Source organism: Tiliqua scincoides, chromosome 5 (genome assembly GCF_035046505.1).
Source record: "Tiliqua scincoides isolate rTilSci1 chromosome 5, rTilSci1.hap2, whole genome shotgun sequence".
NCBI classification, from domain to species: domain Eukaryota; kingdom Metazoa; phylum Chordata; class Lepidosauria; order Squamata; family Scincidae; genus Tiliqua; species Tiliqua scincoides.
In genome coordinates this window covers 56,886,268-56,902,542 of record NC_089825.1, presented here as the reverse complement: position 1 = coordinate 56,902,542, position 16,275 = coordinate 56,886,268, and the positions used below count along the sequence as shown (strand labels likewise).

At 44.1% G+C, this 16,275-nt stretch overlaps 1 protein-coding gene across 2 annotated transcripts in view; it reads right to left on the bottom strand.

The window, feature by feature from the left end:
- The window catches only part of LOC136651158 (protein C-mannosyl-transferase DPY19L1-like), a 47,951-nt gene extending 32,926 nt beyond the window's left edge, over positions 1-15,025 (bottom strand). The window contains exons 1-7 of one of the 2 annotated variants that reach the window (XM_066627334.1): positions 14,886-15,025; positions 14,313-14,381; positions 12,918-12,942; positions 9,741-9,828; positions 8,824-8,961; positions 5,133-5,253; positions 2,540-2,633 (exon numbers count right to left, since the gene is read on the bottom strand). In XM_066627334.1, the coding sequence (XP_066483431.1) occupies positions 2,540-2,633; positions 5,133-5,253; positions 8,824-8,961; positions 9,741-9,828; positions 12,918-12,942; positions 14,313-14,381; positions 14,886-14,940 (590 nt within the window). In that variant the 5' untranslated portion in view covers positions 14,941-15,025. Of the gene's footprint in view, positions 1-2,539; positions 2,634-5,132; positions 5,254-8,823; positions 8,962-9,740; positions 9,829-12,917; positions 12,943-14,312; positions 14,382-14,885 lie in introns of those variants that run through there. The other variant, XM_066627335.1, reaches the window with a different exon arrangement.
- Between the last annotated feature and the right edge of the window lie 1,250 nt (positions 15,026-16,275).

Genomic DNA, 16,275 nt, shown 5'->3' with positions numbered 1-16,275 from the left:
GGTTGAAAGGGAGGGTAAAAAGAGTCCAGTCTCTCCAGAATGCATGGAGGCTGCTTAAAACAACAGTAATAGAGGCCCAGCAGAGGTGTATACCGCAAAGAAAGAAGGGTTCCACTAAATCCAGGAGGGTGCCCGCATGGCTAACCAGCCAAGTTAGAGAGGCTGTGAAGGGCAAGGAAGCTTCCTTCCGTAAATGGAAGGCTTGCCCTAATGAAGAGAATAAAAAGGAACATAAACTGTGGCAAAAGAAATGTAAGAAGGTGATAGGGGAGGCCAAGCGAGACTATGAGGAACGCATGGCCAGCAACATTAAGGGGAATAATAAAAGCTTCTTCAAATATGTTAGAAGCAGGAAACCCGCCAGAGAAGGTATGACTAAGGTATGCAACTTGTCCCTCAAAACGGCCACAGTGCCAGAAGACTGGAGGATAGCAAATGTCACGCCTATTTTTAAAAAGGGAAAGAGGGGGGACCCGGGAAACTATAGGCCGGTCAGCCTAACATCCATACCGGGTAAGATGGTGGAATGCCTCATCAAAGATAGGATCTCAAAACACATAGACGAACAGGCCTTGCTGAGGGAGAGTCAGCATGGCTTCTGTAAGGGTAAGTCTTGCCTCACGAACCTTATAGAATTCTTTGAAAAGGTCAACAGGCATGTGGATGCGGGAGAACCCGTGGACATTATATATCTGGACTTTCAGAAGGCGTTTGACACGGTCCCTCACCAAAGGCTACTGAAAAAACTCCACAGTCAGGGAATTAGAGGACAGGTCCTCTCGTGGATTGAGAACTGGTTGGAGGCCAGGAAGCAGAGAGTGGGTGTCAATGGGCAATTTTCACAATGGAGAGAGGTGAAAAGCGGTGTGCCCCAAGGATCTGTCCTGGGACCGGTGCTTTTCAACCTCTTCATAAATGACCTGGAGACAGGGTTGAGCAGTGAAGTGGCTAAGTTTGCAGACGACACCAAACTTTTCCGAGTGGTAAAGACCAGAAGTGATTGTGAGGAGCTCCAGAAGGATCTCTCCAGACTGGCAGAATGGGCAGCAAAATGGCAGATGCGCTTGAATGTCAGTAAGTGTAAAGTCATGCACATTGGGGCAAAAAATCAAAACTTTAGATATAGGCTGATGGGTTCTGAGCTGTCTGTGATAGATCAGGAGAGAGATCTTGGGGTGGTGGTGGACAGGTCGATGAAAGTGTCGACCCAATGTGCGGTGGCAGTGAAGAAGGCCAATTCTATGCTTGGGATCATTAGGAAGGGTATTGAGAACAAAACGGTTAGTATTATAATGCCGTTGTACAAATCTATGGTAAGGCCACACCTGGAGTATTGTGTCCAGTTCTGGTCGCCGCATCTCAAAAAAGACATAGTGGAAATGGAAAAGGTGCAAAAGAGAGCGACTAAGATGATTACGGGGCTGGGGCACCTTCCTTATGAGGAAAGGCTACGGCGTTTGGGCCTCTTCAGCCTAGAAAAGAGACGCTTGAGGGGGGACATGATTGAGACATACAAAATTATGCAGGGGATGGACAGAGTGGATAGGGAGATGCTCTTTACACTCTCACATAATACCAGAACCAGGGGACATCCACTAAAATTGAGTGTTGGGCGGGTTAGGACAGACAAAAGAAAATATTTCTTTACTCAGCGCGTGGTCGGTCTGTGGAACTCCTTGCCACAGGATGTGGTGCTGGCGTCTAGCCTAGACGCCTTTAAAAGGGGATTGGACGAGTTTCTGGAGGAAAAATCCATTATGGGGTACAAGCCATGATGTGTATGCGCAACCTCCTGATTTTAGGAATGGGTTAAGTCAGAATGCCAGATGTAGGGGACAGCACCAGGATGAGGTCTCTTGTTATCTGGTGTGCTCCCTGGGGCATTTGGTGGGCCGCTGTGAGATACAGGAAGCTGGACTATGATGGGCCTATGGCCTGATCCAGTGGGGCTGTTCTTATGTTCTTATGTTCTTAACCAAGTTGGAAGAGAAGGAGGAACAAGGGGGGAATTGTTAACACGCTCTCCTCTACTGTCTGACTGATCTGGGGCACACAAATCCAGGTTGTTACCCACTATTTAGTGGCAAGATGTCACCAAAGCATTCTAAAAAGGAGCAACAGCCTGTTCTTGCATTCTTACCTCTCTCAGTAATATCCAAATAAGAAAGCAAACTGTTCCTCAAGGATAAATTTTAGGAATTATGAACAATTATATTCTAGATATAACATCTACCTGAGCATTGGTATCCTAAGCTAATATGAACCTTAGAGCCCAATCCTATCCAACTTTCCAGTGCTAATGCAGCTATTCCAATGGGGCATGTGCTGCACCCTTGTGGTGGGGAGGCAGTCATAGAGGCTGCCTCAAAGTAAAGGAACATCCCTTACCTGTAGCTGCATCAGTGCTGGAAAGTTAGATAGGATTGGCCCTTAGTGCATGAAAATTTACTTTAAAAGCATGATGTATATTTAATGAGCAATTTAAGAACTGATAACCCAACAGCAACTATCAGCTAAAGTTTCCTTATACGCCTCTTACCTTAGATACACGCCATACAGTAAGAACACGGACACCATTAATCCATTCAGAAGAAATATCATTGCTACGTAAAAAGAAGCCGGGTCTCCCCATCCTATTAAATAGCAATTAACATTCAATTTAACATTTAAAAGAATTTGTATTACAAGAAGTGCTACATGCAACATACTTCTGCTCTTATTAAATGCAGATTACATTTGCAATCATTAAATTTACTAGAAATCTAGAGAGGCAATGAGCACCCTCAAAAAGGAGTTTTGTTGAACTCATTGATCAGGAAAACAAATGGTGGAATTTGCTTTCTTCTTTCTATGGAAAGGGTCTATTTTCAGTCTTACAACAGTTGCAAATTTTCAATTCAACCCTGGAGACAAAGAAAATGCCACCATACTAAGCCCAGAAACCAACCAATCTTCTTCACTATCATTTCCTAAAGGAAAGTTGAAAAATATTCTACCTATCTAGCAATTCTCATGATCATAGTTGCTGACTGAACAGTACAAAGCACACAAACATGATACACAGAAGCTCCAGTTAATACACAGTTTGGGCACCCATGGTGTTTTCACATTATGTTGCTTTCACACTTTTTCAATTGTATTTTAATATCTTGCTATGGAAGGGGCAGAGAAAAGCAAATATGGAACTCTGTGCATTTATTATTCCAAGAAATATGTCACAAGAGCATTGTAGCTGCCAAGGAAAAATATTCAACCACCACAAAAACATACTGGATGTGTTGTCCAGGTTGAACAGAGGAGCTGGTAAGGACCAGGTTTCCACAATTTTTGGTTCGGTTGCCAAGCCAAACTGTGATTGCCTTCTCCCTGCCCCTGATTCTTAACCAAGTAGGAGCCAAGGAAGTTGATTCTTTTACACAAAAGGAAGGCACACACCTTGCCCATCCCTAGCACTGTGTCTGAGGAGCAGAAATGTCCCCCCTGGCCACATTTTACTGCTCCTTGGGTGGGTACGAAGGATGCTGGGGCATGCTAACTCAGTCCTATGCCAACAAGATGGAGGATGCACAAGAACCAAATTCCCTGGCATCCTTTCTAGCCGAGGAAAAGGTGCTGGGCTTTGGCAACTGGATTGCCCAGAGTATCTTACTGGAACTGGTCAAGTCAGCTAATTTGTGGCACCCTTTCTAGGTGAGAAGCAAGAAAGGGCACCTTGGCAGCACACCAGTCAAGGTCCCAGGCACCCTTTCAGGCTGTGAAGCCAAAAGGGCAACAAGATTTGCTGGTTTAACCCTGAACAAGGAAGGTACTTAGCAATATTGCAGCTAAAGCAACCCCAGTCCCCTTCTAATTCTTGGAGCTGGGAAAGGATACAGATCACTTTGCAACTGCAGGACAATTCTCACCTACCATTGCAGTTCTAAAATTGGGAAGAAGACTAGTGTTTGCTTGCTTTGCTCACCAGGAACAGCAGTCTATTCATCAGGATGAGGGGAGTGAGCAAAAATCCTGAGTAAGAAGGGAGAACTCTATCCCTACAGAACATAAAGCAACCTGGCAAAGAACAGGCTTTTTGCCAGACCTCCCTTCCTTCCTCAATTGGCAGTCTGTTTCTAAGGTACAGCTGCCAATCAGAAAGTTCTGGGTTGAGTGTAAGAGACAGATTTCTGCTTCACCAGGTCAGTGTGTAATTATTCAAGAGGTACATGCCTCTTCACTAAGCACAGCAGAGAGGAGCAAATTGGTCCTTGTGATTTGGCCACCACATTTTATGTCAAGGACTCTGAAGCAGTAAAGTAGAGCTCCCAAACACTCAAAACACCTTATCCACTCATCACTGCAACAGACATGAGGGCCATATCATGTCACCTCTCTTCGCCAGACAGAGTGTGACCAAGAAGCACACTGCATTTTTATGACTCCCTGTTTCCAAATAAGCAACAAAATATTACGCATGGCTTTCCTTCCAACATGATACCATTTGCTTACAGCAGTTAAAAGAAAGCATGCTTTTACTTCACTATCTTCAAAAAGGCACCATCATTGAGGTTTGAAGAATATGCACAATACAGTGGTGTCCCAGCATCCACAGGTGTTCCATTCCAGAAGTTTTGGGCAGTCTGTGGGTCACCCCGAGGCAAGGGGAAACTTTTCCCCTTATCCCAGGGAGAACCACTGCTGCCCCAATGGGTTGACTTAGATCTGTGCCACCTAAGTCAGTGGCGCAAATCCAAGCAGCCCAGGACTGCTCTGGTTCGCCCGGGAATGAGGTCCGGATCTGTCATAACTGCTGGATTCTGGCCCCACCTCCGATGGGCTTGCCCACTGCTTGCCCTCCCCTGCCCCAAAACGCCTCCCTCGTGCCTCCTCCCCAGATCACTGCACCAGCCAATGCAACTCATCGTTTCGCTGGTCAACATTTGTGTGCCAGCCTATTTCCCCCCAGAGAGGCATAAAAGTATTTCACGGCACTTTTGCCACACTCCTGGGCCAGTGCAAGGAACTGGATTGTGCCCTAAAACGTTTTAATTAGTTCACAGCCATAACAAAAATGTCACTTTTTAAATCAATCTACACAACAGGGGCCTTTGTAAAACTCACACCTGCCATTACAAAGAACAAGCAAGACTTGCCTTCACAGCTTTCAACAGGGCTGAGTCCCTCTCCCCTGTTCACTGTCCAACACGCCTTTGTCTGAATACCAAGGGTGTTCATTGTTCCTGTGTAAATGCGGTACCAGCTGGCTAGCACAACCTGTGCGGAAAACAGGATTTTAAATGTCCAAAGAAGAATTTGATTAAAGTCTATGATTAAAATAGGCTTATCTGTAGTGATTCATAGATGTCCAACTGGTTTGATTTTTTTCTTCAAGATGTTACACTTTACAATAATGTTGAACTTTTACAAAAGTGTGTTCTAACACATGACTGTTTCTGGATGTTCCACATTTTCCAAATCCCTACAAGTAGCCACAACCAATGTAGTTGATAAATGCAGAATACATAGTAAGTTCTGAATTTAACAGAAGGGGACTTTTTTGGCAATAGTTGCATGTTAAAATAAAAACCCACTCTATCATTATTCTAATGACATCATCAGCTCAGCATCTTGAATTATATTTCAACTTCTACTAGATGTTGGGGTGGAGGGAATAATGTAGGACACCAATGTTTTTCAAGAGCAGTTGAATATTAACATATATAATATTTAGTTTAGCTCCAGCTACTCAAAAACAGGTTTCCTCAATATAGAAAAAAGGCTATCTTACAAAAAACTGTATTGTAAGACTTTCCCCACCTTATTAGTTCTCAAACATTTAACACCAGGACCCACTTTTTAGATTGGCAATCTATCAGGACCCACCAGAAATAATGTCATTAACCTGTTGTCATGGCTAGAAGTGACATCCTCAAGCAGGAAATCTGACACCCCCATATGACAAAGTAAAATAAAATTTAAAAAATTATCTAAAATAAAGAAGAACTCTCCTAACCTTCCCAAGCAGTTGTGGATCTGTTTTTTTTTAAATTCCCCAACCATACCAAAGGCTGCAATTCTGTCCATACTAAACTGCGAGTAAGCCCCATTGACTATCATTGTTAAAAGCATATACACATTAGCCTGTTACAGTACAGCTCTGTATCATTTCCCCAAATGTAGTCATATACCATGGTGGCATCAAGTCTAATATACTAAAAATAAAACACACATTGAAATGAATGGGAATGCACCTGAAAAAGGTTCACAACCCAGTTTGAGAAACACTGCCCTTCATCTTCCTGATATTAGAGAGTTCAATTCAAGAGAAACTTGGGCACCAACATTTATTTTTCAAAAGTTATTGTGGAAATTGGGCAAGGGACAACTAGGAAATTCAAAAACAAGTTGTCAAATAAGGCAGCTCAGCAAACACTGCAATTTAGTCTTCTAACAAATATACTAGGGAAGGAAAACACTTCACAAACTTTATTTTTAAAGTTTAAATATACAAAAACATATACAACAGTACATACAGTTGAAGTACGTAATAAAATAGAAACAAGACTAAAGCTGCAACCCTATACAGGCTTATCTGAGAAAGTCAGCCCAATCCTAACCCCACAGCACCACCAGGTGCAGTGGTGCCAAAAGGGCTACTGCTATATCCAGCGGTCCCACAAAGGCCGCTGCAGGTCTCCTTGGGGGAAGGGAACTTTCGTCCCCCTCCCCCAAGTAAGGGTGCAGGCCCACAATGGTGCTACTCAAGACTGCACCAGCTATTTTGCCAGTATAAACTGGAGATCCTCCCTGTTGGGCTTTTCTGCCCAACACAGAGGATAGGATCTGGCTGAAGAGACCTCTGCCGGTCCCACCTCCACCCTCTCTCTATTCTGCCCTAAACCCGTCCACTCCACAATGCAGTGAGGAAGCTGTGGAAGAAACGGCAAGTGCTTCTCAGATGCCTCCAAAGGTGGAGGAAGGTTGCATGCCTCAGAAGGCCTCTGACAGGCATTTCCAGTTTCTGGGCAAAGTAGAAAGCCCTCCTGAGGCCACACATGCCATCCCTATGCCTCAGAACACCTCTGGAAGTGACGCAAGACACTTCTGGAGGTCCTCTGTGGATCCTCCAGCCGCAGGTACAGAACCCACAGTGGGTCAGATCTGTGGGTTCTGAATCAAGAGATAAGGGGGACACACTGTTTGCAAATAATGGTTCGCAATAAGGGGCATTCCACTGTTGACCTGGCTAGGAAACAGCCCTGACCTAAACCTGACGTAAAATTTGTGGCACTGTTTGAAAAACCTTGTATGAATGAGATGTCCATCAAATAAAAGGCAATTAATTGAGGCCATAATGGCTTCCTAGCACCATGTAATAAGTAAGGTAGTGCTTCCAGCACTTGTTGGCTCAATGAGATGTTGCTGTATAAAGGTTACCCTATTAAATGTTGATAGTACTGTAGTTTTGTCAAGGTTGCAGTTTTCGCAGCACAACTTTTTTTGTACTGCAGATATTTGAATTCTGATTTTTGTCCTGAATTCAGCACTAGTTCCTCTTCAGTTGATATAGAAAAATTTGCACTTAGTGAAACATAGAAGTTCCTATAAGCCTGCAAGGCTGCAAAACATGAAATTTTAAAAAAGTTTCCACAGTTTTTGCCACTATTGTAAGTCCCATTATAGTCAATGGATCTTATTCCCAGGAAAGTGTGGATACCATTGCAGCCTAACAGCCCAAACCTGAGCTATCAGGCGTGCAGAGCTGCCGTGGCGCCAAAATGGCTGCCATGGTATCCTGTGTGCATTGGGCAGCCGCTGCTGACTCCTCGGGGGAAGGGGACGTTTGTTCCCTTCCCGCGTATAAGGGGAGTAGCTGGTGCAGAATCAACATGTCTCCTGTCGGGCTCCGCCAGTCCCACCCTCCTCCTACCTCGCTCTCCCCCTCCATGCCTCCTCCCTGCCCTCCATCCTCCCTGGAACGCCTCCTCCCCGCCCGGTCTGACCTTTCCGCCACATGGCACTTTGCATGGAGTGCCAGGAGGACCACTGCAGGTTCAGCACTGAAGCTGGCCCAGCACAAGCTTGTGTTGGGCCCACGGTATGGCATACAAATGTGCCTTATGGCAAATTTGTGACAGTGCACACAGGTGGTGAGCCGGCACGCAAAGATCTGGGCTCTTAGTCCCTTTGAATTCATAAGGCTTAATTCTCAGTAGATACGCTGAGGATGGCACTGCAAATTTCCTTAAAGCCAAAGTTATCACAACTATGCATAAAATACCTAGACTGGATCAAAATCAACCAACAATAAACCAGTGTGGGACATACAAGTACGCTGGCAGGACTTTGCCTGAAAGAATACAAAATAAAATACAGCCTAATTCTAGACATATCTACTCAGAAATGTCTCACTGAGTTCAGCGGGACTTATTGCCAGATAACTGTGTATAGGATTGCAGCCTTACAGCCCAATCCTATCCACACTTTCTGGGAGTAAGCCCCATTTACTGTAATGGGACTTACTTCTGCATAGACATGCATAGGATTGGGCTGTAAATTACACAAGCCAACACACATTTTGCCATCTTAAAAGTTAGACTATTCCTGGGTTTATCTGGGGTGCCGATTTCAAAAATGTCTAGTTTTGGAGGTAAGGAATAGCCTTATTAGTGAATGGTACAAGCAGCTTCTTTCCGAAGAAGTCTATGCCATGATTTAAGCGTTTTCATTTATATTGACACACAGAAAGTACTGTGTACTTCAATGGAATTTATTCACACAACTAGGTACTGTACTGAAATTAAGCCCAAGATGGGAAAAAGTGCAATTTAAGAAATGACTTACCTCCGGATAGAGATTAAATCTTTTCAGTGTGTTAATCACAAGAGGATACTCAGTTAGTCTGTCATTCATAATCATCCACAGTCCCTTCCAAAAGGACTGTGCCTCAATGATGGTCTTGAAATAGGAATAATAAAGACCCTACAAAGAGGATATATTCAGATGAAATAGATCAGAAGAAATCTTCTACAACTGTGCTGTTCACATGGCTTTATGGTGCTTTTGCATAAAAAGGCTTTATGGTGCTTTTTGCACCAGAGGTCAACATGTTAAATGAATAGCTTTAAGTCTCACCGAGCCTCCTAAACATTTCAGGATTATACTCAACTGCTGTGACTCAATGAAAACAGAACCAGCACCACAACCAAATCTCTGCTATTGTATCCTGTGGAAAGTGAAGTTCCCAATTAGTCTGCAGCAATCCTGAGCTGACCTGGATTGGGTTATTCTGAACAGAATGACTGTAAATCTCTGGCAATATCAAAGACAAATAAATACAATGCAGTTTAATGTAATCTGTATTTCACTGGCAGGTCATGTAACTTGTTACATGCAGTTCTAATGACTTCTATTAATTTCTATACTAATTCCACAACAAGAGAATTTAAACATCAGAAACATAAGGTTGTGCTCACTTTGAAAAAAATGGAAGACAGCCAGTGGAGATCTGACATAGTGGATACAAACCTCCATGTTTTAAGTAAACTGTGTGATCACAGAATATAAAGATTTTAAATCTCTTATTAATACAGTATCATACCAATGTTTATAATATCCGTTTGACTCAGAAAATTACTTTAATAGTATGAATTAACCATTCATCCTATCAAAATATACTACTGCATACTGCAATTCTACGTATCCATGCTTAGCTCAGAACAGCTTCTAAAAAAATAGTTTCACTTAGAGTAAGTTCTAACCATTTCAGTTCGAAAAGACATTTCCCTTTCCAGAGTTGAAAGATGAGAAAAGTGTCGGTCACGCTCAAACAGGGTTGTTATATAGTACCTATAAAGACAAGAGATAACAGAATTTCAAAAGGAAATCTGAAAATGAAGCCCTAAACATCATATTACACTATAACTGCTTGGATGGTTTTGTGCAGCGCAGGAAAGGGGCTTCAAACATTACACACTTTCTATAGGAAAACACAAAACATTAAACCTACATACAAGACACAACATATCATTAACTACACGCTGCTGTGACACTTTTTCCTATACCAAGCACCTTCTGTAAAGAAAGTGTTGAGCATCTGAATTGGTCCTCAGTCAAAAAAGATTACTGTGAAACATTTATATCCAATCATTCTTCCCTATAAAGCAATTCAAGGTGGCTTTACAGTCAAAGTAACAGCAACAAATCAAAACAATTCACGCAACAGAAAACTCCTCAACCATATGGTAGCAAACAACCAAACCATAATCCATAACAATATCATCCAATTATCTCTAACATAGCCGCCCACCTCACACACACACATCAAAAAAGGCACAACAAAAAGGCAGAAGGAATGTAGGGTGGGAACCAACAAGCCCTCTGTAGGAAGGGTAATTACATAACATCAGCACCACCACCAAAACAGGGCTGCTCTTGGTGCATTCCCACCATGCTTCTGAAGCAAAGATACCTGGAGTGAGGCTTCTGATGACAATCAGAGTATATGAGAAGGCACATGTCATGGAAGACAATCCTGAAGATATTCACATCTCAAACCATTTAGAGCTGTAAGGTCATAACCAGCCCTTTAATTAATCCCAGAAAGAAACTGGTAGCCAATGACATTTACAAAGAACTGGAGTGGATCTCAAGAAGCAAACCCAGTGAAAAGCCTGTCTGCTATATTTTGCACAAATTTAATTGGAAGGACGGAGGTGCATGAATATCGAGGCTGAAATATTAGTTTCACTGTAACTAGCTTTGGAAAAATAGCCATGTAACCATTCCCCAATCAAACAAAGACATGTAAATCAGGATAGTAAAATAATACTTAAAAATGGAAACATAGCTGCAACAAGGACATCGCTGAAGGTAGATTTTTAAGGCTATAAGGGCTTATCTAGGCATGAAATAATATGTTCTGAATAAGTAACATTTTCTTGCTTTCATGCTGCGTAGGTAACAAAAGGAAAACACAAGTCCCGGCCCTGAGAGGCTCACAATTTAAAAACACACACACGGGAGGCAACAGAGGGAGGGAAGTAGTATGAGGGCAACTAGGAAAGAATATGTAATTATTTTATCTAGCTGCAGTAGGGTAAAGGGATGAGGAAGCAGAGACAAAGGTTTCAAGGAGGCTGGTTTGAGGAACAATTTGAAGGATGAGAAAAGGCATCCAGCAGGTGAACTGGGAAGAAATTCTAGTCATAAGGGGCAGAGGTGCCTGAGGAACTAGGAAACCTTCAGGTGTTCAGTCAGATTAATGAAGATAACAGGTAGGAGCATAGAGGATTATAACAGCAGAGAGGTAAAGAGGGGCAAAGCCATGGAGGGCTTTGAAGGACTAGAAACTTGTACCGGATGGAGGAGCAGACCAGAAGCCAAAGGAGGCATTTATGCAATCAGCGTGATAAGAGAGGTGAATAATTTTGACAGCAGAGTTGGATGAAGATGAGAGGGCTTACGTGGGTCAATGGGAGGCCAGAAAGTAAGGCAAGAGATGACGAGGGAATGAACTAGAATTTTTTTTGAGAGGTCAAAGAAAGGTTATATTTTTGTAATGCTGAATGGGGAAAAGCAACATGATTTGGTAACAGACTAGATACAAAGGAGAGTAAAGAGTTAAAAATAAAAATGAAGTTTTAACCTGCTCAGCAAACACTTTCAGTGGAAAGGGAGAGAAGATTCTGTCCTGTGAGGAAAGATGAGAAGTTCTGTTTTGCACATACCAAGTTTGAAAAAATGACGATGTATTCATGCAAAAATGTCAGATAGTTAGATATAAGGGATAGAGCAAACAATTCTGGGGTAGACATCAATCTGGGTGTCATCAGCTTACAGCTGATTTTGATAGCCATGGATTTTGTTGAGATCACCCAGGAACAGCATGTAGAAAGAGAACAGATCCCTGAAGGACCCCAGCAGAAAGAGGGAAAGCCAAAGAAGAATTTCCTCCTGTGGCAACCTTTAAAGCATGATTTGACAGATAGTAAAAGAACCATCTGAGGTCAGACACACAACTCATAAAAGGAGTAAAGAGAAAGTTGTATCAAACACAGCAGATAGTCAAGAAAGATGAAGATGATGTTGAAATCATCTGATTCAGCAGCAAGAAAATCACTGGTGATTTTTTTTTTTAGGACAGTTTCAGTGCAGTGCAGAGAGCAGAAGATAGACTAGAAGGAATCCAGGCCAAAGCTGAAAAAGAGAAAGTTCAGACAGGAAAGTCAGCCACAAGCTCCAGAAGCGTGAAGGCAATGAACCATGTTTTGCTAGGTGCCTTTGCACTGAATTGGAAGTCATCTTGAAAGCAGAAACCCTCCCCAACTGGAGTAGTTTCTATCTGAACTGAAGTAGTAGTGACAGAAACTCGTTATTAGAAGTAGGTTTGAAAGCTACTTGTGGGCTGAAAAAATAGTATCAACACATATGAAGTTTACCCATGGATTTTTTTTTTCTGAACTTCACCTTTATTAAAGCAAGAAATTGAGTAAAGTAGATGAAACCCACAACACAGTTTGGCCAGGTCCTCACAACCTATCAGTTCCTAGCCAACATGCAAGGCTTAAATTCCTGTGGCACTGTAGTCTCAAAATCAGTAACAGATTGCAGTAACAGACTGCAAGCCTATCCTTTGTCATCACAAATGGGAAGGATCTAGCGCCAGAGCAGGTTGTTGGGGAAGAATTCAGTTCCCTGGGATGCAGAAACAGACCATTTCAAATACAGAAAAATGAAGAGTGAAAAGGTGCATGCAAGAATGTGAGGGAAGAGAGACTGAAACTGTGTATGCTTGTCAACAGACAGAGAAATTAAATCAAAAGCTTTTGCCTAACCTACAAGCCACATAGAAGCAGCAACAGTCATTCCAGTACCAAAATCTGGACTCTGATGAGGCATAATTGTCTACTGTGGTCCTATGCTTCAGATACACTTACCAGTGAAGAATTCCTGCAACAGCAGCTGTACAAAAAAATAAACCAGATATATGACTTCAAACTCAAGCATTTAAAAGAACTAAGCCCAGTTCTTAGAAGTTCAGTATGTAATAATCCTAGAAACCTGCCCCTAAAGGCTTACTGATATTTCAGTGAACTTTGGTTATGTTCCTGCAGAAGACTGAATGCAATCAAGATGCAAAACAGACACCTTAATTTACACTACTCACATGCCACCTCTCAAAAACTAGTTTTAATGGCACTATATCTGGGAGAGACAACTTCTCATGGACTCAGGCACATATGCTAAACATTACGATATATCACAATAAGGTGCTTCATTTCAATGAGATTATAGTATCCTATACTTTAAAAACATCAACCCCCCTGATGTCATTGGAACTTTGCTCTGACTATACTACATCATCAACTTTGATGGTAGTGTAATTTCATTCCAATGCCAGCACTCCAACACTAGCACAACTCAACACCAACGTATTTCTAAGCGGTGCAATTTCAGCTGATGTTAAGTTCCACAATGAGAATGTGTGGGTGGGAGAAACAGGGAGAGAAAAACTGTTATCCTATACTCACTCCAGATAATATGCCTCTCCCCTCCAAAATCAGTGCACCAATGTTAGAGTTGATGCAAGTCTAAATGCTTCCATAGAAATCACTGGATAGCAATAAAATCTTCCCCGACCCCCTGATACTTCAACCCTACCCAACATACTATGGACTAAATTCTGCCAATCAATGCACCCCAGTACCTAAGTTCCTACCATGGCAACCAGAAATTAGATGATAGTGAAGATAGAGTAGGGCTATACCTCTCTGGCCTCATGTCGTGCACACTTAAGAGTACACAAAGAGGACCTTTGATTATAGGAACTATGAAGAGAGAGAGAGCTCTGTTATGCAATGTAGACAGATGCAGCAACAATGTGGATGGAATTGCTGGTGCATGAATACCATGGGAAATGGTCAGGCACTGGATGGACGTGCACCTTACTTTGAAACAACTCTTTTATTAGGCTACATTAATACTAGAAGTGCAACCTTCTTAAAACATTAGTTTCATTCCTAAACATTCCAGATATTAACATTCTTCTTAAAACTCCATGAACCATTGCTAACTTAATTTGGATAAGATATTGATAAGATATTTTATATCTCCTGTGAAAAGAAAGCTGAATACCATTTCAATGAATTGTTTCAACAATTGTAATTAACAACAAACATCTGAGTTCAAAGAATTGCATTTTCGGGTGTATAGTTAATGTGCACTTAAGTGTACATCCAAGTACTGCAGTCTACCCATGTTAACTTTCTGCACTCGAAGTATGCAGACATTCCATTGTAGAAAACGAGAACTTTCAAACACAGACTTCTCACCCATGCTAAGTGTCAGCCATATCTTCCTGTTTGTTCTTGCAGTGAAGAATCCTGTGTCCTTTGCAGTGGCTGGAAAAAGAAAAGTGTCACTTCATTAGACTTAGTTCTGCTCAAACTTATATGCTGCAAATGAAAAAAGGGCTTTAAAAACAGCTCAGAGCCAAGAGAGGCAAACACAAAACCCTCTGGATCCAGTTCCTCCGAGCACCAAGTGCCAAGGCTGAGCTGAGGATCCAAGCAGATGCTAATGACAGCAACGCGCTCAACTCCAACGCGGTCATCAGTACTGACAGCGGTGATACCTGCTGGTGCTGACCTGCCAGAGCAGCGCCACGCAGAGCGGGGCCGGCAGCCCACCGACCTCTCAGCCCCCGCAGCTCCCCCCTGCACGCCCGAGGTTTGGCCGCGGCCACTGGCGCGCCTGCGCCTGGGAAAGAGTCCACTGACCTGCTTCTGCTCGGGGGTGAACGCGCTCAGGATCGGGGCTGGGGCTGGGGCTGGAGCGGAGTCGCCTCCCACCCCCTTCCCTCGCCCCGCGCGCCTCCCTGGGAAGCCCGCCCAGTCCCCACGCACCCCGCAGCTTCTGGCACTCGGTCCCAGCCCCCTTCCTGCCGCCTTCCCGCCTCATCGCGGAGGCCCCGCCGGGCAGCCTCCCCAGCGACTGTCGGAAGAGCCAGCGGGCGAGGGAGGGGCGCTCCTTCTCGGCAAGCCCCCCACGGCCGGGGCTGGCGCTGCGTGCGGGCTCCCCGCCTCCGCTGGAGCCAGGCCGGTTCGCTTCCTGAGGCGGAGGGACAGAGGGAGGAGGAGCCACAGGATGAGCGGCGGCCTCCTCTCAGCCGCTCTTGGACTCGCCGTCCTCGGAGGGCCCGGGAGCGGCGTCTGCCTGCGTTTCCCGCTTGCTTTGCCCGCAGCGCCCCGGCGGAGCGGGCTGCACACGCTCCGGGCAGGCGCGCGCGGCAGCCGGAATGCCTGGAGGGCGAAACGGGCTTCGCAACGTGCATGAGGGGGCGGAGTTAGCCCCCCGCGCGCGAGGCCAACAGCCGCCGCAACGATCACCCTCTCTGCGTGCGCGCCTCATGGACGCGCTGAAAAGTCCCCCTCCCGACAGGCAGTCCTGCTCTTCGCGTCCCAGGGTGACTATGTGTCGGTGGCGTAGCTGGTGGGGGGTGAGGCACTCAGCCTGGTAGGGAGGTGGGCGAGCGGCTCCTCCTTTCGGAGCCATTCGGGGGGCAAAACGGAGCCGTGAGGAGTCAAAGAACCCAATGTTTGAGTTAGGGCCCAATTCTATGGTGCAGCCATGCCAATGGGGTGTGCACTGCATCCTGTGTTGGAGAGACAGTCACAGAGGCTTCCTCAAGGTATGGGAACATTTATTTCTTCCCTTACCTTTGGGGCTGCATTGTGGCTGCACTGGTGCGGAAAAGTTGGATAGGACTGGGCCCTTAGTTGGGCAGGCTCTGGGTGCAGTAAGTTTATTGTGGGGCTAACCCCTTTTCTGTTTCAGAGGGAAGCCTTAGGGGTCGCTACTCTGCTCCTCCCTCCGACCCCCGCCTAAAGATTCCACAAATACAAACCGACAAACGTCTGCCACACAACACATAAGACATAATCATCATTGACAAGGAGGATAAGAAAGTCTGGATAGTAGACATTGCAATACCTGCTGACAGTAGAATAGAAGATAAAGAACTGGAGAAAATAACCAAGTATAAAGACTTGCAAATATAAATTGAAAGACTGTGACACACAAAAGCAAGGGTAATACCAACTGTCATAGGGGCCTTGAGTGCTATCCCAAAACACCTGGAAAAGCACTTGAACACCACAGTCAATTACAAAAGGCCACCTTACTACGAACAGCGTACATACTACAACAATATTTGTAGTGCAACAACATAAAAACAATAAATAGCTACCTATCCTAGGTCCTTGGGAAGGACTCAGTAGGTAGATAAAATCCAGT